Here is a 24,353-nt window from a genome sequence, read left to right as displayed (position 1 = left end):
TCTTAAAACAGAGACATTTATGAAAAAGTGAAATGTTTGCCTCATGGAGGTAGTGCACTGGAAAGCAATCAAACTAGAGTTTCGCAACTGCTGGTCATTATTGCAAGCATTTTTTTTATTCTTTACTGTCAAACTCCCATAACCAAGATATAAGTCATATCAGCCAGAAGGGGTTGACAACTTGCTTAAACAGCTGGACTACCATAAATCCTCCACATAGTAGGTGCTTCTATCATTAATTACTCCTGACCTTAAAAGGCATTCTTGTTTGACTGTGAACATTGAGCTATATGCGAAAAAGTATTACATAACCCCCTAGGATCCTGCCTGCTTTAACTCCCCAGTTATGTAACTGTTTCAGGAAAACTAACCTGGAGTGGCATAAGAACACTGTAACCTTTTGTAGACATTTCCACAGCTACCCATTTGAACCTCCCTTTAAAAGGCTGCATTCTTACATGGTGCAGCAGAATATAATTGAAGAAAAAGTACAGGAAAATAATATATCACACCATGGTTCCCTGATATTAAGCTATGTTGGAGTGCAAAACAATACACTGCAGAACAGTTGCAGAAATCTATTTAATTAGTGTCTCTATCATATGTACACAGTTGCAGAATACAATTTTCACCCCAGCTGCTCTGTGAGTAGGACATACATCGTACCTGACACAGTTTAAAGAATTAATATGGTATACAAGATTAACTATTAAACCAACCCTTGAAAGTTTAAGAACAAATATATGCCACCGTTGTGCAGTTTATTTGACTGAATACCTTCTACTGATATATTTTGTGTCCAGCTTCTTATTGCGTACAAAGAGCCCTCTCTACTCTTACTACAAGATATAAAGATGGTTTCTAGATAAGCATATTTTAAAAGCTCAGATCACCTTTACACCCATTAATTCTGGTAATGTTAACAGAGATTTTATATTCTCACTACAGACTACTACAGATTTTGCTCACACTTAGCATATTGCTTGATTATGCTGCACTGAAAGTTTTCTAAGAATGAACTGTCCTTCCCATAGATCTACAGGATTTTACCAATGGAAATATGATGCAGGGAAGTCATGCACCCTCAAATACTTTTTGTTCCTTTAAGCACTAAAGATAAGTGTTTCTTCAGATACTAAATTACTGGGTACTGAGTAAAAACTGAACATGCCTTCCCTATCTTGGTACCTCGTAGTGTTCAGAGGCGAGAGGATCCCTGAAGAATGGCAGTATCTCTACACTGTCCTCTCCTGTGCTGCCAGCTTTTCTGGCTTCTTGCTTACAGCAGGAGTAATGACTCCATAAGAGCCAAGATATTCTGCTATCAGCTAGTGCACCTCAGTTCTCCTTTAGCTGCTGGACAATGACAGCTGAAAGCTGGTTTATGGAATAACATACTGTCCAAGTGCTCCTGTAAGAACCTTGCTTGTGATCCTTCTTGGTTTATAGTTTCATTAATCTACAGTAAATCAATTCCATAGTAACCCATTAGTCAGTCCTGCATTTAGAAGATGCAAAAGTCCCCATATCTAGAGGCTGGCAATAAGAAATACACTCCACAAGCTTTAAATTATGATTTCCATAGGCTCCAGTCAAATAGGTATGTATTTGATGTTTTAAGGTCAAGTTTTGTTCTGCAGTCCCCAGTCTAATGTCCTACCCAAACAACCTTCCATGAAAAATAAATAAATAAATAAATGTGATTTTCTTCTCTTAATTAATTCTTAACACAATTAAGCTATTAAAATGCTTTATATCCTTCTACATTCTTCTAGCATACCACGTAACTACTGCAATGTACATTCAGTTCAGAAAAGTAAAATTGCTCATAGTGCTTTCAGGAATAACTGGAATATTATAAATACTTCATTAAAAAGCTGTTAATCACATAAAAAGTATTCAGAGGAATGTACTTTGTCCATATCTTGCAGATTCATACATATTAATTGTTCAGCTTCTCCTTCCTGAAATAATATCAGCTAAAAGGTGCAGTTAATCCTTGGGCAGCACCCTCAAAGAGAGAGGTGAAGATAATTCACTTACAAACAGTGTTTCTAAAACTAGTCCCAGTGAGGCTTCTTTGTCTGTTGAGAGGCTATCAGAAAATGTATTACTAATTTTAATTTGCTAAACTCCCCTTACACAAAATGCATCTAAGCCATTCACGGATGACCACAATTCATCAAGTTAACTTATTCATATTGAGAGAACTTCTTAATTACCTACACAATAATTGATTTAAAACTGATTTTATTTTTTTTTTTAATCACAAATTAATCATCCTTTTCAATTATTTCTTCCTCTACTCAGTGGGACTGCTTATCTTCAAGATTTTACTCCTGGTAGTAAAATATGACTGCTCAGTGATGTCCACTGAATAGTCAATTCAGAACGACATTTCTGCTAATGGTACAGCTGCTGCCTCTACACTTTCAGCCTTCAAAATGGTAACAAGAATCAAACTGAACTAAGACTAAGTAGTGAAGTCTAAATTTGTGTCGTCTCTGATGACTAATCAGTATTCAAGTGCTAAGTCTGTATTTAAACCACTCAGTATTTCTTCCCTATAAACACTGACAAATACTTCAACAGTCAGGAGTTTTATGTTTCAATGATCCAAATACATTTGTAAGGATACTTCATGTAGCAAGTAATGGAGATATTTTTAGATTTTTGTCATCTTGTTAGATTCTTTTCTTATTCCCCAGAGGTAGTCATTCAGAAACCACAGGATTAATACAGAAGAAAGTGGTCAGAGGCTACAATCCACTTGAGAACTTTTTTAATGAATTTAAGGAAGGCAAACCAAGCAAGCCAGAGGGGTCTGCAACTCATCAATGACTTATCAAGCTTTCATGTTGCAGTAGTTCTTGCTATTTTAGCTAGGCATTATGTCCAAACTTAGGAAAGAGCTATTTGGGGATTTACAGCAAGCAGACCAGATGCTGGTCTTTTTGTCTTCATATTTTGATTTGCATCAGAGGTTGAAAAAATATCTTCCCTTTCCAAGATGATTAGAAAAATAGGTGATCAAAATACTACAAACTGATGAGATATTCTCTTAATTAGAAAGAAGATTATAGCACGCTGCATACTTGGTTTTTAAGTGAGATGGAATTAAGTCTAACACTTCACCTTGTGGTCTTAGAAAGGGGTCAACATTGATAAAAAGGAAAGTGACAAAATATCAATAATCATTTTTCTCAGCATCACAATAACACAAAAAAGGGTCTCCATTTTTGTCTGCATGTCACCTGGTATCTCCTGAGTACAGCTGCTCACCAGGGACACAGAAGGCTGCCAAGTCTGCAGTCAGCTGGAGGACATAACTGGGAGTCAGTACTGGGGCCATACCCTGTCAGGGCAGGCAGAAATCCTGCTCTATGCATTTGGCTCCATTAATAAAGGATTCTTTTTAATGCATAGAAAGGAACAAATTCACCTCACCTCACAGGTTTACTTCCTTTCCTGCAATGCACTGAAGGAAGAGCCAGGCTTTGTGCCCATTTCCCCAGCCATGCTTGCCAGCGTGCCTGCCTGCACCTGCCCAGCCTACTATTTCTGGTGCTCACCACCTGCTGCATGACCCAGAGGATGCCTTCAACTGCAGAGAATCACATTCAAAACAGAAGAATGAGAAATACTAAATTCCCATGGATAAAGTTCAACCGAAGACGCAAAATTAACCCAAGTCTATACAGACTTGGAAACAAGTATCTCTGAATAAAGTTCTCCCACAGCTATGAGACAGAGCAACCTGAAAGAACTGCTCACTCATAGAATTTGCTTTACTGATAAGCATGTTCCTGCTTTGTAGCCCACCGATGACATGGTAAGGAGGAGCTCATAACTTACAGCCAGGGCACTTGGATTGCAGGTTCCAGCCCAATATACTCTTCTTGATAAAGTAAGGAAGAGTCCTCTGGTAATTCAAGCTCGGCACTGAACCCTACCCAGCATGATTTAAGGCAGACTGCCTGTCTAATTAGTGTGGGCAAAGTGGGATCTGGCAGACCTGCTGGGGAAAAGGAGTTCCTGGAAACAATTCTCTACTCATGAAGCCGAGGTTAGGGCCTCTCGCTACAGCAGTTAGTTTCCCATTTTAATTGCACACACTTCACCATAACATTTGCTCCAAATTACAATAATTTTTTTGAGACAAATAAGATCTCAGTTATTTAATAGCCAAGACCAGGCAGCCCGTGCTTTAAATATGAAACAAGTTTCAGGTAATGCATATTCCTCCTAATATAAGAACAAAGGTGCATAATAACAAACTCGTAAGCACTCATTATTGCTCATTTCCTCCTGTAATCACCTAAGTGCAGCCTACAAACATCTAACATCTAATTTGGTAGCATTTTATACTCACTTTGCATTCATTTTGTCTGGAAATAATGTTAATCTAAATATTCTGATTTTCTATCATCAAAATTAAATACCTTGGTTTAAGAAACATCTTCCAAACATACATACTGTTCTTTTCTGATAAAACTATACAGTAATTTAATTTTCAGATGTCTCAAAATACTTAACACTTCCAATGAGACAAACTGTTAGACCAAGCACTGAAAATATAAAAATTGTTATTCTACGTTCACAGTTAACCAAATAAAGAAGGGTGCCTGGTGGTGGCTGTAACCTGGTAACAAAGTTACTACAACTCCTTTAACTACCCCAAAAAGAAATTTTGTTCAACTTAAAAGGAAGCACAGGCATCTCAAAATAAAAATGCTGTGCATCCCTACACAGAAACATGTCAACAAGAAGCAGAGCTCTAGTGCAGAGCAGATGGCAGCACGGCATGCACAGCTAGCAGAACTCTTCATCAGACAGGCCAGAGCGTATGCTGATCGCAGACACATTAACACCTGTCCATGAATGTCATGCCTATAGTCCCCAGAAACAACTACACAAAAGCAAACAAAAAACAATAATTAAGACACTACATTTCACCAGCAATGTTATAACCTAGTAACTTAACACAGATATTTTGACAAGACTAATGGGCTCAAAGTAAGCTACAATATAGCCTTCATAGAAGTTTCAGCTTGAACATCCTTTACATATATATTACTTCAGACTATATGTTCCCTTAAGAATTAACTCAAGCTATTCAATTAAAAATGTGAAGAAAAAAAAATGTTTTTCATTTTAACTGAGGCTTAAATGTAGATGTTTAATTAGACATTAAATTCTTTACATCTATAATAACTACAGATTACTTTCCCTTGAATTCTAGCAGGCTGTGATCTTGTACTCTGAATATCCGGTTATGACAACAAATGCACCCTAGGTACCATGGATATGGCTAGACTACTAATTAAAATGCATGAAGAAAAATACAGAAGAAGTCAATGCTTTTTGTAAAAGCAGAACATTCTGGAATTTGTTTTAAAGGATGATCTTTTCAATTATCTCTGTGCCTACTATAATGGAGAGCTTCAAATTTTAATAAATTCTTAATGTTCCAAGGTAAAGATGAGCTACAAGAAACTTTTCCCCTTTAGAGGGTAGTGTGTAACACTTGCCATGATCAGGATTTTCAAAAGAAAATGCCTTTCCAGTTCTCCTTTATGGCCAGCTACACATGAGAACCTGTAACATATAGAATATGAAAAACTAACTGCATCATTAAGAAAACTAAATCATAACTGCTTTACAATAAGATAACCTATTATGTTTCTACTTCCTGGTCAAATTAGAACAGAAGTGCAGTATCCTCATGAACCAAAGCCAGACAGACCACAAGCCACAAAAACTTCGCAATATCCATTTAAAACTAGGATTAAGCATTGCTAGCAGAGAAAGGGTGAAATAAACTGTCGTTATGTTTTGATTATCCCAAATAAAATAAGTAAGTAATTGAGTAATTAATGGAAATTTGTTTCTTTGTGCAACCATTCCTGACATCATCTCAAATTTTCAGGGCAATGTAATTTAATCATCTGGGAAATTACTTGCACTGCCATGTATGGTCTCACAGAGAAGGCTGCAGTACTGTCTGGTAAGACAAAAGCGAGAAGCTGTAATTGGATTTCTCCCTTCTGCCTGACAGCTAGACTTAAGTTCAAGGTCCATAACTAAAATAACTATACAAGGCTCAGCTGTGCTCATCATGGCTTTAATTTTACATCAGGATAATTCCACGCTCACTTAAATGGAAGTCTTCCTACTTTGCACCACCTAAAGTCACTACTAGGACCACACAATAATTGCACAATTATTGTGGAACTGTACTTTTGTTTACAGCCTTAAAGAAGGATCAGCTTAACAGAATAATTAGAACGTTATTTTAACAATAAATATAAAATCCAAGTATATAAAGTACAAATAATAATCCCAATTTGGTTGACTGACACAATTTACATATACATAGTTTATTTTCTTTATGACACCCTAGCTTCTAAATATGCTCAAATTCTGATTCATAAAATATTAATCTCAGTGAAAGGAAAGCTATCTGAACCCTAAACCATTTTGTCTTTCTACATAATAAAAACATTTTTACCTGTTATTTTGGGTCCAAATTTTTAATCAGTTTAATAACTTCCAAGTCCCCTTTATATCATACATTCCTACTGCACATTTTCTTTCTAAATAGCTAATTCAGTTCTTGCAACTGAATAGGAAACATCCCAAAATAAGGAAGGGATTACAATCACTCAATCAGAGAAATAAAAGCTGAAGGTCTCTATCTGTCACCTAGTTCATTTCTTTGCCCTTCAGCAGCATACAGTAGTGAACTTTCTCCAGCATTTCACTTATAAATATCCAATAGGTACTTTCTCCATTAGCAGCTCCATGTTTTAAATGCATTCAATTTAGCCTAAAATATTTGTGAAGTCTTCAAAATTGATTATGTACTGTCCTATCTGAACATGCACACACACATCCTAACCAAAGCCTGCAGGAAGCTTCACAACCAAAAGGGAGTGGGAAATAAAGAAAGAAAGAAATGATTAGAACACACAGTAAAAGCTTAAAATGAAGAGAAGTAAAACAGATACAAAATGTTAATAGCTCTGCTTTTGCAATGAGACAGTGCATACAAAGGCAAACTATACAGACAGAAATTATAGACAGAAACTATAAAGACAGAAATTGCCTATGTGTATCTGTACCACCACTCAGGATCAGAGAATTTAAATACCATGACAAGGGCACAGCACCAACATACTACTGGCTGTAGATGCTGACTGAAGACACCGACAACCATTCCAGGTTATATGTTCCCCATGGCAGGAGAAGAGGAAATCAATGGCACAGTCATAATTCTTGCCTCCCCCCTATTTTCCTCACATAAATCCTCCCATTCAAAACAAGCAGCTGGATGCTACCCTCCTAGCTTAGAGGAGCTGCAAGACTTCAGAAAAGCTCAGCACCTTTAGCAGCCTGTATGGAAATAGGGACAACGTGGGGGCAAGTTTTGCATAAGCAGCAGTAGGGAAGACAGTACAGTCACTTCTCTTGCATAAAAGCCTATAGTTGGAACAAAGACTGAAGGAGAGAAACAAACAAACAAAGAACACACACACACACCATAAACCTTCCACCACAATTTTACAGACCAAAATAGTATGCCTTATTGCAAGGACATTATGTCAGACCTTAACAGCATGTGACACACAAACAACAAAATCTGAGGAAGGCTGATGTCAGCCACTGATGCAAAACAGACCCTCTATTTCTGTGCGCAGGCTGGTCGTGGACACAGACTTCATACCTGCAGTGCAAATTTGACATTGGTTTTGCATTGTTGACCTTCCCACAAAGCGCACTGGAAATCTACAGATACAAAGCACCATACGGACGATTTATAATTTATTTAGTATCATAATCATAGCAGCAATAGTCATAACTTATTCACCTCGATGTGACTGGAAAATCAGTCCTTTTAAGTTCCATTGTAAAACAAAAGGGGAAGGAATCTTATATGGAGCAGAAGGAATATAAGGTAGGGATGGTTAAATAGCATTTTTGAGCTACAGTCACCAGTGTAAGTGACCAGATTCTTCAGATATGAATGGGAAAAAAAAAAAAAAAAAAAAAAAAAAAAAAAAAAAAACTATGCAGGGTAAGAAATAACCAGATTTCTGAACAGTATTTCTTTCTCTTTCTACTTGAATACAGCAAGTCCTCCTGCTCTCTTGATAAATCCCTCTACCAACAAAGCCACTGATGGATTCATGAAGGGTATATAAATTAGTAAATTGGGGAATTTACAAAAATTGCAAGAGGTGATTCTGAAAAACAGTTACTACTCCTACTCATGAGCACTCTGCCCACCTCCCATAATAAAACGGTTTGTTGAAAGAAATAAAATTGATTTAAGTGAATAAATGTTTATCAATACCTTGTATCCTTGAACCAGGCTGCACCCAGTACTGCACAAATTTCTTCCTGAAACTTGACCATTTATCTCAGTCTCAGAGGATAATTAAATATTAAAGAAGGGAAAAAAAAAATAGTGAAAAGGAAAATAAGCTTTCCTGCTCTGGATCTGAGACGTTTGCTGTTAATACTTAACAGCAAGGTGTTATACACGCAAGAAAGTAGGACTGACAACAAGGATAGAGAAAATAAGAGTTTGAAGTCCCTAACTTAAAAACCATCTCTCACGCTCATGACTTTTTACTTCAGTCTCACCCAGAACAGATGTTGCTCCTCTTATGACAGTGTAACACCTAACTGCATTTTTCTGCATTTTCAAATATTTGTTCATCATTTGATTTGAATTATTAACTCCACTGCCAGCCTTCTTCATTCATAATTCACCCCTACTGACAAGACTGGAGAGAGAGAGAAAGAAGGTTTTTTTTTTTTTTTTTTTTTTTTTTAAAAAACATTAAAAAAAAAAAAAAAGGTCAGAGACTTACTAGTGGCTTGGACATTCAGCTGAAATACAGAAGAGCCAGGCTTGAGATGCAGGTCCTACAGTTCTTTCATTATTTGCAAAGAAAGACAGCTCTAACAGGAAAAAGTTCCCGGTCAACCAAGATATTTCTCATAATTTAGCTATGGCAACTCCTTATACATCTTGGTTATTCTCATAACTCCAACTATTACCATGAATAATTTTCTCCTCTGCTTACAACATTCAAAGTCTAACCCACAACTTAAAAAAGACTTCTGAACGTTAGCTGCAGCAATGCTGCTTATTTACCCTTGCTTTGGCTTACATGGGTCCAGATTTCACCCCAAAACTGCAATTTGCACTTTCTTTGTTTACATTTAGTAACTGTTACCAGTGCAACTATATTATTCAACAACACCATAGCAAGGTCTTAAAATAGAGCCTTAGACTTATACTGAAATCGTATTTCCCAACACGCCTTCTTAAGAAAAGGTGCTCAGCTCCATCTGCTGCTAGATTTAGATTATTTCTCCTAACAGGCTCAAGGCTGCACAATAGAAAGGGATTTATTTTAATTCAATTCTTTAAACATCTTATACACATGCAAAAGGCAATAGTCCAAACTATGCAGATAGCTAGGTAGATAACTATCAAAGTGGAAACCGTACATCTTCCCCACATATTCATTAACACTTGATTACCACTTCTCATTACTGACCTTAGCAGTGGCACTTCCCATCCTGGAAGACCCATCTTCAGCTCAGAAGTAATTTGTTGTACTTTTTCCTTGTTTGCTATGATAATTATAAACACAGAAGCCAAAGTGCACCAAAGCCAAACTGTCTTACAAGATTCAATTAACCATTTCAAATAGCTATTAAAAGTCACTGGAGGTGAGGGGGAAGCTAGTCTACTAAATATTAATATGTTAATTCTGACCCTGTAATAGTATGAAAATCCACCCACTAATTACATTGCTGGAAGTTATGGATCACTTTAGAGGTGGGTATTTTGCACTAGATGAGAACTATATTTTGTTAATACAAGAATGTATTCGTTTAAATAAAGTATTTTAAAATTATTTTAGAAGTTCCAAAATATATATTCATTATTGTTTCTTCCTTTAGTATGCATTGCTAGAAATATTTCACTAGTCCAAACAAACAGCCAGAACAGTAAAGAGATTGTAAATGCTTATATTATATTTTACTAGCATTTACACGTTATAACATTCAGCATTAGACTCTTTGAAAAAAAAAAAAAAAAAAAAGTCTTGCAATATAAATAAAATATACACTTATGTAAAAAAAGATTTTAATCACCTGCCTAGGGTGGCTTGTGTAACTAATATATGACTTTTTTGTGCCACTGAAGGACATAAATCAACATAAATATAAATCAACATAAACATATACATCAACATAAATAAATCAACAAGGCCTTTAAAAAAACTTTACATGTTATTCCTTTTTCACAGGCCTGATTATATTTTTACATGTCTGCTTCCTTTTATCTTTATGAAGCAGAAATGGATTCACACTGGAGTAATTCAAAATAGAGCAGAAACTGTGTACCTGGAGGCAGAGCTCTCCATGTACTTGTGTGAGGTTTTGTTCATCTAAGCTCAAGAACAAAGTGCTTTGTACTACGGTAGTTTAGTGGAAAAATTAAATATTCTGAAACACTCTGGCTGTCAGTCACCCACCTTTAACTGTTTATTACACTTCTCCCTGAGCTTGTCATCAGAGAAGACACTGATTTTTCTGGCACACTCTCCTCATGAACAAGATAAATTGAGGCATCTACTTAGCACACTTAGAGGGCAAATTCAGAAACAAAACACTTTTTTTCTGGTCATATGCTTTTTTATTTTTTCATGAATCAATCTAGCATACATCCATTTTCCCAAAATAGGAGGGTTTTTGTTGTTGTTTGTTTCTCATTTTGTTTTTGTTTTTCAAATAACTGCATGGTTTGCAAACACCTTTCCAAAGGTCCTTTGCTGCCCTCGTGTGTTTCTCAGGAAAAAACAACTCAACGTCTCTGCACAGAAAAAGAAAGCTTTTCTGACCGAGACAACAGCTTCTCCTATTACAAACAATACACAGTCGATGGAAATAAAAACTGAAAAATAACTAAATTTTTGTAGAACAAGTCAACTGATTGACAAGAATTAAATGATTATATATTAAAAATAAGAAAATATCTTCAGTTTAAGGAAATCATACTTTACTCATCCTTTATCGTATTTAACTTCTCTCCTGTTCCATTATACCATCCTATGCAAAATAAAATCACATGACCGTTACAGTAGTAAACCCTCCTGTAAGCTTACGACCACTACATCTGAAGCGATGGTTCACAAATCAAGCTTTCTTTTGTCATTCCTTGTGAGCCACCACCCTGCACTCCTCCCAGGGGTGTCTCCCAAGATGAAGACCCAGACAAAAGGGTCCATCTGGTACTGCAGCCCAACAGACTCCATTAGTAGATGCCCAAACTCAGTTTTGCACTCAGAATTTGGCTACTGAGGTTCAGGCTCTCGTTAAAAGGGTTTCACCATGCACTTCCCACGTTGCTATCTTTGTCTTATCTAGTTCCTATGCTCATTATGTCAGCACAAATTTATAATAAGTTACTACAATATCTCTTATGCCAGTCCTGGGTTTGCAGTGATAAAACATATCAGAGCACTCAGTAACAGCTGTTTTGTGAAGATACTCTTTCATACCCTGGATATAAAGCATAAGTAGTACTCGTGCATCAAAGCTTGCAACAGTTCAGCTGAACCTCGACAGCAGCCTGATGGGAGGGGGAAGGCAAAGCTGGATCATGATTAGCTACAGGTTTATTCAGCCCTGGACATGAGCTATGTGGTGGGATCAGATCAGAGTTTTACTTATACTGCCAGGAGGTTCCTGAACTGCCATGATTGTTTTATCACTAATCGATCTGCCAATGTACATGTTCCTTAAACTGTTTCAACTTCTCAGTAATGGTGGTACATTAACTTCTCTCTTTACTACAAAAGTACATAGAACTCCAGGCTACAGAGCAGAATAATTATTTTTTTTTCTTTTTAAATACAAGTGCTCCTTTATCAGCGGAGTAGACTGGAAAGAACTGTTGTCCTCTCACAAATGTAGTGGTTTTTGTTCTCACTTCCCCGACAGATAATAATTCTGTTAAAGTAGTAAAGTAAAGTAGCTTTCATTCCAGGAAAAAATAAATACATAAAATAAATAAATAAATAAGTTTAGTTGCTCACTTTAAGATAGCAAACACAGCATCTAAAGGAGATGCTATTCAAGCCCTGCACTGATTTTGGTACACCCATAAAAACCTTAGTTAAGTTGGCAGAATAAGATGGAATAAAGCAAATAAAAATAAACTAAAAATCAAATAGAAAATGTGATCCGAAAACTTTCCTGTTATCCCAATTTTGTCATTCTTAGTCCTGGTTTGGAAAACTGCAGTGATATTCACAAAAGCGTTTCAAGTACCTTTCAGTAGTTTGTGATGTCCAAGAAAATACAGCCAACATCAGAATACTTCTAACCTTCTCATCACAAAAAAACCAGAAAAGTCCATTTTATGAGAGGGGGGAGGACATTAAAATTATTATGCAACATGGAGGACTCCATACTGCTTCTGATAAAAGCTATTTACATTTTAAATTTAAAGTTTTCCAGTCACACATGGTGAGGTGCCAGACATCAGTAAAGCACTCATATTGATGAAGTCACCCGGCATCTCCTCAAATAGGAGTTACAATTTTAACGAGGAACACTTTAAAATATTTTAAAAATAAAATAAAATAATTAGAATCTCAGAAGCCAGCAAACCCAGGTATCTCAGGTACTTGAGCCATGACGGACAGGACAGGGAATGGTGCAGCTGCATTGACTCAGAGACCTCAAGCTGGGCTGTAGGCCCTCCCCAACCAACCCTGCATCCAGCTCCACACACTGGAGCTGTTAGTTTGAAACTGTTAGTTTTTTGTGTTTTGCTTGCCAAGACTGTATATATCTACCCATCTAGAAATAAAACATTTAGGTGTCTTATGTTTCATACACTATAATTCTCTTTCAAATTTGTATTACCAAGTAAAATGCTACATGCTACAAAAAATAGGTATTGGTGCAATGCTCTACAGAGCACACGCTGCCACAAAGTTTGGTGTTATACAATACAGTTGTGACAGCAACATTTCCCACTCTGTAACTTAAACTTTCAGCATTTAGTAAACTCAGAGCTGCACGTTTTGCTGCTGCTACCACAGGACAGGGCGTGTATGTTTTCATGTTGTTGTTGTAGCAAGATGGCGGGAGAAAAAGTAACTGAAAAATAATACATTAAGTTTAAACACAGAACTACTCTATTTACAAACATTAAATATGTAAAGCATTTAACAACGGAAATAAACAAAATAGAATTTTGTTAATTTACACCAGCATAACAAAAAGCTTTAGATGCCAAACACTAACCTGCTTTCTTAAGTATCAGCACTTGAATAGTCTCTAAAGAAGCAGAGCAGCTGCCATGAGCACATGCAGTTACTTTTTTTCAAGTTTTTTCTTCTACTGTAACACGTGTACAGGATATCAAAGGCTGAGGAGATTGACTTTGTAATACATTGTAACTCTTCACACCCCAATGAAGCCTTCCCATGCTAAAGGCCACAAACTAAGCTGCCTCAAGGAAGTAGCTACTCCTCCTTCCTAATAAGAGTCCAGTTTGCACTTATCAACTCATTTTCCTGTCAGGGAAAGCCTTCTACTGATTTTCTACCTCATACTTAATTGAACGCTCAGCTCTTCTTTTCCCCTAGTTTTTGTCCCTGAAGCCTGCAGCTGTTGTTTCACACGCCGGCACAGCCTGCCTGCTGCACGGCACAGCTCTCGTACAGCCTCACACTCATCTCCCACACCCCAAAACACGAGTTTTTTTCCAGGAACTGGAAAACCCCTGGTGTAAAGGACCCGAAACTCAACAAAACCCGGGCGAGTACCCCCGAAAGCAGCGCCAGCCCAGGACCACCTCAAGCAGCACGCCCTGCCCCTTGGGGGGCGGCGGCCATTTTATGCTCCGCCCTCTCTGTCCCCCCTCACGGTGGCTGCAACCGTAGGCTCGTAGGGTCCCGCTGCGGGATGAAGCGGGGGCTGCGTTTGGGTAGAGGCTTGAAAAACAAAAGTCTTCAGACCCCCGTCTCCCCAGATAAACAGCCCGACATGCAAGCCCTGCGGCGAGCAGGGGGCGTCCCCCCGCGGCCCCACCCCGCCATGACATGGCGGCCGTGGGGCGGGGCGGCGGTGGGGAAGCCGGCAGGGAGCGGAGTGCCGCTGGGGTCTCTCGGCGATGGGGCTGCCGGCGATGGGGCTCTTGTGCTCCCTGCTATGGCTGGCTACTGCCGCTGCCCAGCTGCCCGTTAGCACCTGGCGTGGGGAGGAGGGCAGCGGCGGGCCAGGACATCCTCGGTGGGATGGAGGCGGCCGGGAGAGGGAAGCGGTGGCGGCCGCCCTACGGGTAGGTGCCCTGCACGCCCCTGCCCTCGCGATCCGCGCTAGGCAGCGGCTACCGCTGGGGGAGGAGGAGGAGGAGGAGGAGGAGGAGGAGGAAGAGGAGGAGGAGGAGGAAGAGGAAGAGGAAGAGGAAGAGGAAGAGGAAGAGGAAGAGGAAGGAGCAGTTGCTGCTGTTCTTCCTTCCCCGTTTCGGACGCGAGGTGTCAGCCTCCCCCCGGGTGCCCCCTTGCCCGGGTGCTGACCGGGCAGGGAGGCTGAGGGCCAGGCTGCTGCCAGCCCCCGGGGGGTCGGTGGCTGCTTGTGGTGGTGGGACTGAAGGTGCGATCCTGCCTCCCTTGTGCCTTAAACCAGCACGGGACGAGCGGTGCCTTCTGCTGAAGGGGGTGTGATGAAGTCTGGGTTGCATACCCAGAGGAGAAGGTGTCTTAACACCTTTTTCATGCTTCATGTTGAGCTTTGTCAGCAGAAGTTGCAGGGGGGACAGATCGCCTTGCTTTCATATTTCAGAAACTTGTTTTTCAAAGATCTAGGTTTCCTGATAAGGTTGGGTTTCTGAAAGTCTTTTGGTCCTTGTACAGCCCTTTTGTTTTGTACAAACATAAGGCAGGATTAAATCTAATCTAAAGAAAGACAAGATGTTTTTACGTATCTCTGAACCACAAGGTTAGTTGAGCTGTCAAAGAAGGGCATCAGATGGGTTTGACACAATTTGTTCTCAGCTTATTTGTTTGGCTTGCCTTGAATCACTTTCCTTCCTTCTCTATGCTTTTAAAAATGTTTCTTGGTATCTTTCTTGGAGTTGAAATTAGTCATGGCTTTGGGTTGATAGGAATACAGGATGAAGCTGGGTTGAATCTGAGGTGAACAGCTGTCTTGTTATCCAAGTTCATGTTTACTGTTTGTAACCTTTTTCTGCTCTTACGGTTTTGTCACTAATGGTAACTTAATAATATCCACAATACCTTTGTTTTTTCTTTAGGAAAGCGCTAAAAGAGTTAGATTTCTGAATTCGTCATCAAATGATAACGCATCTGCATTCTATGGAACAAACCAGTTTTCTCACCTATTTCCTGAAGAGTTCAAAGGTACAGTTTTTGGCTGCTGCTAATGTCTTTCCTATTGTTTTTTTCTTACTCTTTTCCAGAACCTTGTATTTTTCACATTTACAGATTCTTCCAGTGCTGATAATCAGCTAGTTTACAATGTCTGGTACCAAACTGTAAGTACTTCTGAAGGATACAACAATCCTCTTCATGTTTCTCTGGTCTTGCAAGATTGAATAGCTTAGAGCCTGAGTTTGATTTAGCATGCAGACTTTTTCTTCTTTCTTTCTTCTCACAGGGCCTTAAGACCATTTTCAGTTACAACAGTTGTAAAAGCGAAAAATAGTCAATGTTCTTCAGTAGTCTTAAGTTCCCTTTCCCAATCCTAAGACAAAATGGGCTACGATCCAAACAGTGCTCATCAGTCAAAGGCTGTGCAATTATAGCTATGATTATTGGGAGCAATATGGCTTCTTTTTTTTTTTCATTTTTACTGAGATTTGTCTGTTACCTAACCTGATTTTTCACTCTACAGTTCAAGTCTGCTGTTAGATACCATACTATTCATTGCAGTGATTTCAAACCTTGTTTTGATTTTAGATAACTAAAGAGCTTTTTTCTTAAGTGAAAAACTTACAACTTGAGTGTGTTTCAAAATCTTTATTTTTTCATCTATTTTTTTCCTTTTTTTCTGACTAAAATAAAGTAATATTTTCAGTAAGTAACATATTGTGAACATTCTAACAAAACTTATTTATTATTGATTAGCTTCAGTAAGTCTTCATACTCCATATTCACGTTCTCACATGGAGTATTTCTGTTCTTTCTAGAAATGTAGGCATACTAAAATTTGTTCTGGAGTATGATCAGTATTTTAAGACATTTAATTTCTCTGTGGATTTGAGAATGAGATATAATCTCACGATTGTAACTACAGATAAAATTTACCTTTATGGCTTCTAAAAAAAAAAGTTGTTTTTGTGTTTCTTTTTTTTTTTGCGTGTGTGTGTTACAAGATTTATAAATGTTTGTATTCTGTGTTTAGCTATTTACTTAAGAAGCATACCTCACAAACTTCCCAGATACATAAAAGTGCCAAAGGGAAAGGAAAAACCTTTGCCAAAGAAGTTTGACTGGAGGGACAAGAAGGTCATTACAGAAGTGAGAAATCAGCAAACAGTAAGTCCTGGTGTTTTGCTTTCCTGATTCTCAAGTACTGCTCAGAGACAGTTCCAGCAAGTACATCGCAGAGCACAATGAAGGAAAGGAAAGGATCAGCACTGCCTCAAGGCTCTTGGAGCACTGACACAAGTATGGCTAGTTGAACATAGACAGAGTAACATGCAGAGTGGGATTAGACTTAAAAGCATGAGAAGTAAAAGTTGTTGCGTATTTAGGAATTGTGCAATTATAAATTGTGTGTAATATGTTTTTGGATCTAGTTAACTAAGTCTGCAAATATTTTGCACTATAAGTATCTTGTATTTTTCTGGAGAGACTGAGGTAGATTCAGTACTTGACCTCTTGTCCCCTGTACACCTGGGTACAAATCCCTTGTTTAGAGTGCCCATGGCTGATCAAGACCAGTATCTTTACCATGAAATACCTCTGGAGATGTACACATGACAGGAAAATAAATGGAACCCAACTGATTACAGTTTATCCCAAATTGACTATAGGCCTGGTAACTTGTTAGTAGGGTAAGAAACAACTCAGCTTTTAAATCCCCAATATATTTCTTTCCTGCACTTCATCTACACCGTGCCTGGGAATAAACTATACTCTCTATTTGAAACATCACAATTTAAGGAGCTGAGAACTACAATATATATTTTGTTACTAGCTAAGATTTTTTTCTCTTGCATTGAATTTGAATTTACTGTTTCTTAAGCCGTAATCTAATATAGTTCTTGAAAAACCTATAGTCTAAAGAAAGCCATTGACTGTCTCCTTAAGTACCTCCCTTTCAAAAACTAAGATGGTTAAAAAATAATTTCTTTCTGATCCTCAGTCTCTAATTAAGAAAATACATATCTCACAGTAAAAAGCATCTTCAGACCTATTTTAAAGGGCTGTTTTTTATCATAGCAAAAATGAGTCAGGAATCCTTAAAATAAGATCCTGATAATGCATTTCTAGCTTTCACAGTGTACTACAGGAGGGAGAAAAAAAAAATTTTTTTTTAAATTAAGGCACTAAGAAAGAAACTTAACAAGACTTCAAAAATATTGATTTAAGATGATGATTTAAAATGAAGAGCCTTGGGAAACGCTTTGAACTATTTTTTCTCTCCATATCAGACTTCAAAAACAAAGCTGACTTTTTTATTTTTTTCTCCTATTTCCCTTCTCTTTGTACCAGTGTGGAGGCTGCTGGGCCTTCAGTGTTGTGGGTGGTATAGAGTCTGCCTATGCAATTAAAGGAAATAACCTGGAAGAACTCAGTGTACAGCAGGTTATTGATTGTTCATACAATAACTATGGTTGCAGCGGGGGATCCACTATAAGTGCTCTGAGCTGGCTGAATCAGGTTTGAAACTTTTCATAAATTATGAACCCTTCCTTAGTTTTCATATTGGCTTTTTTGTTTTTTTTTTTTCTTTTACTGGAGAAAAATGATGGGGAAGAGCGAGTGTATGCTTTACGCACACACGTGCATATATAAAATACATATACTTTCATATAAAAATTGGATGAACTACATGTAAGTATAGTTTTATATGCATATATGTATGCATGTATTTATATGTATACATCTATGTATTTAGTCTAGAATTAAGCATTGCTTCATACAGAATTGAAATTATTTGAATTTCAGCATGTATATATGTTACTTGTGAATATAATAATTCAGCTTACAGGTCTGAGAATAATGTTCCTTGAAAGGTGCAGTACTGCTACTGAAATCAATGGAAAGAACAGACATACAGTAGAAGGAGCCATTGATCCAAGTGTCATTATGTGGATTTGAGTTTCTGGTTTGGGCACCAACATCTGGGGAAAAGGAGGGATAGAGATTTTCAGTTTTCAAGTTTCTATAGTTTTGTTACAAACACTGTAAAATCATGCAGAAGTTTGGGGATCTCAAAATAAAATCAACCTTGTTTATCTTTGTATCACTTGCAACGTGAAACAATCAAAATGCAGGCATAATTTCGAAAATGAATTCTACTTTAGCGATAGCTGGTGCATTCCATTCTAAAAATGCAAAACGTGTGATTATAATATGTGTAAGAAGAAACATTTTAATATATTTTGAAATAAAAAGTACTCTCTAGTAAGTCAGTTTGAGTTGCAAGAATATAAAAAGAATCCCTCAGTTTTTATTTTTATTTTTTAAAAAGGGTGATTCTTCTTTTTAAGGATCTCTATAATTCTACCCATAAAGATTTGTATAATCCCTACTAGTAGTAGTCTAGATAACTTGTTTATGTTTGCATTTCAAGAAAGATAGAGGATATTCATCTGGATTCCTCCAAAGCAAAACTCCCTCTTGACTGACAGCAGAGGGTCTACAAGTGAATTAGACTGGAGAAGACACTATCTCAAAATACCGTATTGCAGAAGACAAGTACAAAAGGTTGATACAATAGCTTTGTAGCTGGACTTTGAACCATGGCAGCCATAATGCAGTTATATAGTGGCATAAATATTTGAAGTCAATAGCAGGATTGGACTTCATTTCAGATTTTTTGTGTAACTGTATATGGGATACTTGTGGTTCTTGAACTGTTCTAAAGAAAGGAAAATTTTGTGTGTGGATATCATTTGGAGAGAATGAAGGAACATATGAATCCCTTCGGGAACTCTCTCTGCAAACAGCAAAACTATAGATAGTAAATATCTTATCTCCCAACATCGTATTCTTATTTCTAATGTCACTAAGAACATACTGTATTTTGAGTCAGTTCTGTGGCTGGTTTCAATGCCTGGTGTGATCTGCATAGAGCTAAAGTCAAGACACATTGAATTCTCATTCATTTCTCTTCTTGCAGACAAAAGTAAAACTCGTGAGAGATTCAGAATACACTTTTAAAGCTCAGACAGGACTGTGCCATTATTTTGGTCAGTCAGATTTTGGAGTTTCAATAACAGGATTTGCTGCATATGACTTCAGGTAACTACTATCTTTTTTTTTTTTATTTGCTAATTTCTGTATTGGGATATTTAACATAATTTGGTTTTGGTTAATGTGGTACTGTGCAAGTTGTTGTTACTACCACTGGATTTTTTAGATGAGATTAAAACAGAGGTACTAATGTCTTTGAAATAAACTATCAACAGTCATAAATATTCTTCTCCAAGGAACTGTAACCCTAGAATCCAGGCCATTGTTAGCTTTAAGATGTTTATATTCTTTCTTATTAAAGTTTTTGAAATTTCAGCTAATGATTGTGAAAACATGGAAAAACTGCTTGAACCCGGTTGCATAAAAGCATCTAAATCATAAAAACATAGAATTATTTAGGTGGGAAAAGACCTTCAAGATTGTCAAGTGCAGCCATCCACCTAACACTACATGTCCACAGCTAAACCAGTGCTGCATACACATACCTCTTAAATAGCTCCAGGGATGGCATAAGCAGTTTTTCTCCATCCCTCATGTTTTCTCCGCTAGAATTTCCACATTTGAGGTAGTTTGCCTCTTATTGTTCATTCAGGTTCAGTAATTGTATATCATCTCTATTTAGATTGTCCCTATTCAGATGATGGTGATTCTGCCCAGGGGCGGGAGATGCCTTTGTGCATTTTTACACCTACATAAAAGGGACTTTGATTCTTTCTTAAAAAAGTGAGAATAGTAGTTTTGTTTTAATTATTACCACTATTGTACTTTCATATGTATAAGCAGACCTTCAGAACTGTCATTTCTTTTGAAGGCAGGGGAATATAAATAATAAAGACTTAATAAAAACTCCTGTATTCTTAAGGAAAATGCACCCCAGTGATATCTCTAAATGGAGAATTTTGTGCCAAAATAATTGAATGCCAAAATAACAAAATTAAAAGTTTTGACTTTCCATGTAGTCAGTGGGAGGAGATGAGGCCTGCTTTTCTGTGAAGGCACTCATATTTGTTGTTGGAGTCTTAATGATAGGAGTACTTATTCAGAGACTCTAAAAAGTTAATGTTTAAACCTTTCCCCTTAATATGGAGGTATGCACGAGGCTTGTTTCAGGATCTAGATAAGGGCTTAGCAATAAACATGAGTTATTTTCTTAAATGTTTATCTTTCTTTGGATGTGGCGAGTACTACAGCAACTAATAATTTGTAGCCACTAATTACGTTCAAGTTAGAAAGCCTAAGTGAGTGTCTTTAAATTAGGTCTTTTAAATTGTCTATCTTTAAATTGGAACCATGAGTCAGTAACAGTATATCCTATGACTTTAATCGGAATTTGTTGAAAAACTTAGGAAGTATTCAGTTAGTTGAGTATTTATCTGCTTACATACCCACATCCTCCTCCAGTCTGTGACTTAGCAAACAGTATTGTCAACTGAATTTTGTAAACGCAACTCATAGCTTTTTAGGCTTTTGTACTGAGAAACATTTTTAATTTTTATCAGTACAATACAGCTGCGTACTGAACAAGACAAAAAATATGTAATTTTAATCAGGAAGCCAATTACTGCCACATATAAGGAACTAAAACCAATTATAACTTTGCCACTCTGTGTATGCCAAACTTAGTTGTTACAGATACTATGCAATGATAAATATTTCCTCCTATAATACATTACATAAGCAGATGCTAATGGCAAATATTTGTTACTGGTAATGTCCTGTGTTTTGATGTGTTTGAGATACAACATACATAACAATGCACTAAAATATGTAAAACGTACTTCTGTATGTTTGAAAATTAATGGGCAATAACAATGTCGACTAATGATTTGTCCAAAGCAGATTTTTAATTGAGAGGAGCGGTGCATAAAAGGTACGTGGTGTTTAGTGTTGCCTACCAATTTGACCCAGACTTTTTTAATAGCATCGTGTCTTTTGATCAGCACCTTTTCCATAGTGTGTGCCCTACTTTTATGTTACTGTGTTGTAAATAAGATTCATGTTTATTGATGTATGTTATGTAGTGTGTAGCACTCACAGGGAAAAGTAATTATTTGAGTATTAGATCATACTTAAGTTGATTACTACCTCTCAAATTGCATTATTATGCTAACTTTAACTGCATTATCACTCACTTCTTTCGCAGTGGCCAGGAAGAGGAAATGATGAGGATGCTTGTTAACTGGGGTCCTCTGGCAGTAACAGTAGATGCAGTTAGCTGGCAGGATTATCTTGGTGGGATCATACAGTATCACTGCTCCAGTGGGAGAGCAAATCATGCTGTACTTATCACGGGTTTTGACAGAACAGGTATGTTTTCATCAACTGAGTTTCTAGGTTTTTGCATTCTCTTACTTGGCCTCCTGCAGGGCAAATGATTACAATCCATAATGCTTCAACTGGTTGTGCTTTTGAGAACTGTTTGATTTGGTGTCACCTCCGTTCTGGAAGTGAGGTCTGATCCCAGGAAAAAGGCTGTTTTTTTCCTTTGGTTCTGTGGGACTTCATGTCCTTGTAAAGTCAAGAACACAGGTATCTGTGTCTTTATCCTAGCAGAGGATATATCCAGTCTATTAAACGCTGGTGTATTAGCTCTGTCTTCTCTGTGAACAACAGTAGGTTTGTCTGTACTATGTCATCCAATCAGCATCCTATGAGACACTAAAATGTTAATCAAAGAGTGTTAGATTATTATTTTTTCTATGCTTCCCAAATCTCATGTTGCCTCTTGTTTATGAAAATGTCTTTTCCAGGTAGCATCCCTTACTGGATTGTACAGAACTCCTGGGGACGTACCTGGGGAATAGATGGTTATGTTCGTGTTAAGATAGGCAGCAATGTCTGTGGTAAGTCTGATGGAAAACAATGCAATTGGTAAAGGCTATAATCTGGGTTATATGTAAGTAAAGTGATATAAGGGGATCCTCACAGAGGAAATACAAATCATTGCTATGTTTTAAGAGAGGGTAGATGAGTTCAGGTAGAAAAAAAGTGTTTGCTAGTTCAACCAAACCATATAACATAATGTCCATTACTAATGTGTATGATTGAAAGGGAAGAGGATATCAAGGTTTAGATTGATTTTCACCACACAAATATCATTAATGCTGAATCCTCAAAAAAGAATGAAGTTTTGAACATGAAAGCAGAGAAGGGAGGAGGGTAGAGCTCAACTGTAAATAGTGTCAGGCAATGAAGAAATAAGAGTTGCTGCGGTTTTTGTTGTTTTGTTTTTTTTCCTGCCCCCCACCCCAACAGTTTACCTATTGTCCATATTGCCAACACATGGAAGAGAGAGGATGTAACATGAATATCAATTCTGGTAACTTATTTCTGGTAGGTCTCTATTTCTAAGACTAACTCATTTTTTCTTTTGTTTTTCATTCACTTGCAGGTATAGCAGATACAGTTTCATCAGTATTTGTTTGACGCTGGCCAAAGACTGTGATCTTTATTTGCATAATCATTTGACATACACTGTATGTGAAGATTTTACTCCAAGGCAACCTTTTCTAAAGTAAGAAACAACTTTATGAGGAGGTCCTGATTTTAAGTGTTACAGGAATGGGGTAGCAGGAGTTTTTAAAAATGTTTTTATTTGGAATGTGTATTGTGTATCAAATCTTTCATGGAATAAGAAGGCTTAAAATCAACCACAGAGTGCGCAGAAGGAAGTTAAAAAGATGGATTGGAACTGTGAATGTGAAACCCTATCAAGGTGCTCAATACTGAAGAATACACTCCATAAAAATCTTGCTAGGAAAAAATGGATGACAAATAAGGAAGTTGAATCACCAGTGTGATGGAGTATCATGAACATGAACATAGAACATGAGATTATGTCTGGTTTTATTGGGTGGGGAAAGGGGAGGTTGGAAGAAAACATTCTCTTTGTTATGCTTTGATACCCATCTTGTCTTTTGTAGCACCTCAGACATTTTGTCTTCCCCCTTTTTGTGAAATTCTACATTTTCTCTATAGCTAGAAGAAAAGAGAAGGGGAATGGGTAGTCAAAGTTGTCTCCTGAGCACCCAGGGTCAGTGTAGTGCTGCAGTCCTTCCATTTCAGTCTGACACCTTTCTTGTGTAGATATAAATTCAGAGCTCTTTGGAGTAGGGGGTGCTTTAGAAAGTGCCTGGAATATCAGAGTCTTCTGAATTAATTTGTTAGATGGATAGAAAAGCAAGCAGAAATTATATTTAGATAAACACAAGACACCTCTAGTGGCTTAATCCTGTGCCTTGACAAGACATAAGTGTTTGCAAATCAACTATTCTGTCTTTTAATTTCCACAAGTCTCTTCACTACATCACGACTAACAGTAGAACCAGTGGCAAAGCAGAAATGCAAAAAAAAAAATGTCTATTATAGAAAAAATGATGGCAGTAGAGTGTTGATATATATTCTACATTTAAAAATACAGCAATTACAGAGTACTCCAGATAAGGTAGATGTTGAATTTTCCTACAAAATGATTGAACTTTATTGAACTCACAGGAGACTTGCTGGGAACCAAAGAGTGGTCCTAGATTTGCTAACCTGTATAACTGCAGTTGGAGACAAATGTAACTAGAATTGAAAACTGAACATGCACTTTTAAAGTGTTCTGTCATCAGGAATTCTTTACCTGTATCACTAATGAAGTGCTACTAGGAAAAGTATTGAAGCAATTTTGTAATTTTTGCACTCATTGTACCATGTTAAATAGGTCTCTGTAGTACAATCCTTTTGTAACGGATGCAATGAATGTTCATAATTGTCTGTGTAAATAATGTCTTTTTAGCCATTCTACTTTGAAGGACTTCTACTATTTTCAATTAAAAAAAAAAAGAAAAGACTAAGTACTATGTTTCACTACTTCAGGTT

At 37.3% G+C, this 24,353-nt stretch overlaps 1 protein-coding gene and 1 long non-coding RNA gene across 11 annotated transcripts in view; one reads left to right on the top strand and one right to left on the bottom strand.

Moving 5' to 3' along the window:
- Window positions 1-13,488, bottom strand: part of LOC311436196 — a 263,693-nt gene extending 250,205 nt beyond the window's left edge. For all 10 annotated transcript variants that reach the window (XR_014692652.1, XR_014692653.1, XR_014692654.1 and 7 more), the window contains exon 1: window positions 13,345-13,488. This is a non-coding gene — a long non-coding RNA (uncharacterized lncRNA). The remainder of the gene's footprint in view (window positions 1-13,344) is intronic.
- A 518-nt stretch (window positions 13,489-14,006) lies between these two features.
- On the top strand, window positions 14,007-24,328 carry CTSO (cathepsin O). The gene is given in 9 exon segments (XM_084518125.1): window positions 14,007-14,154; window positions 14,156-14,383; window positions 15,359-15,464; window positions 16,468-16,601; window positions 17,784-17,951; window positions 19,417-19,538; window positions 21,634-21,797; window positions 22,241-22,333; window positions 22,882-24,328. Coding segments are annotated over 9 exon segments (1,197 nt in total). The 5' UTR covers window position 14,007; the 3' UTR covers window positions 22,917-24,328.
- The last annotated feature ends 25 nt before the right edge of the window (window positions 24,329-24,353 follow it).

The sequence above is a fragment of the Aythya ferina genome (assembly GCF_964211825.1).
Source record: "Aythya ferina genome assembly, chromosome: 4".
NCBI lineage: Eukaryota > Metazoa > Chordata > Aves > Anseriformes > Anatidae > Aythya > Aythya ferina.
This window is presented reverse-complemented; position numbering and strand designations above follow the sequence as displayed.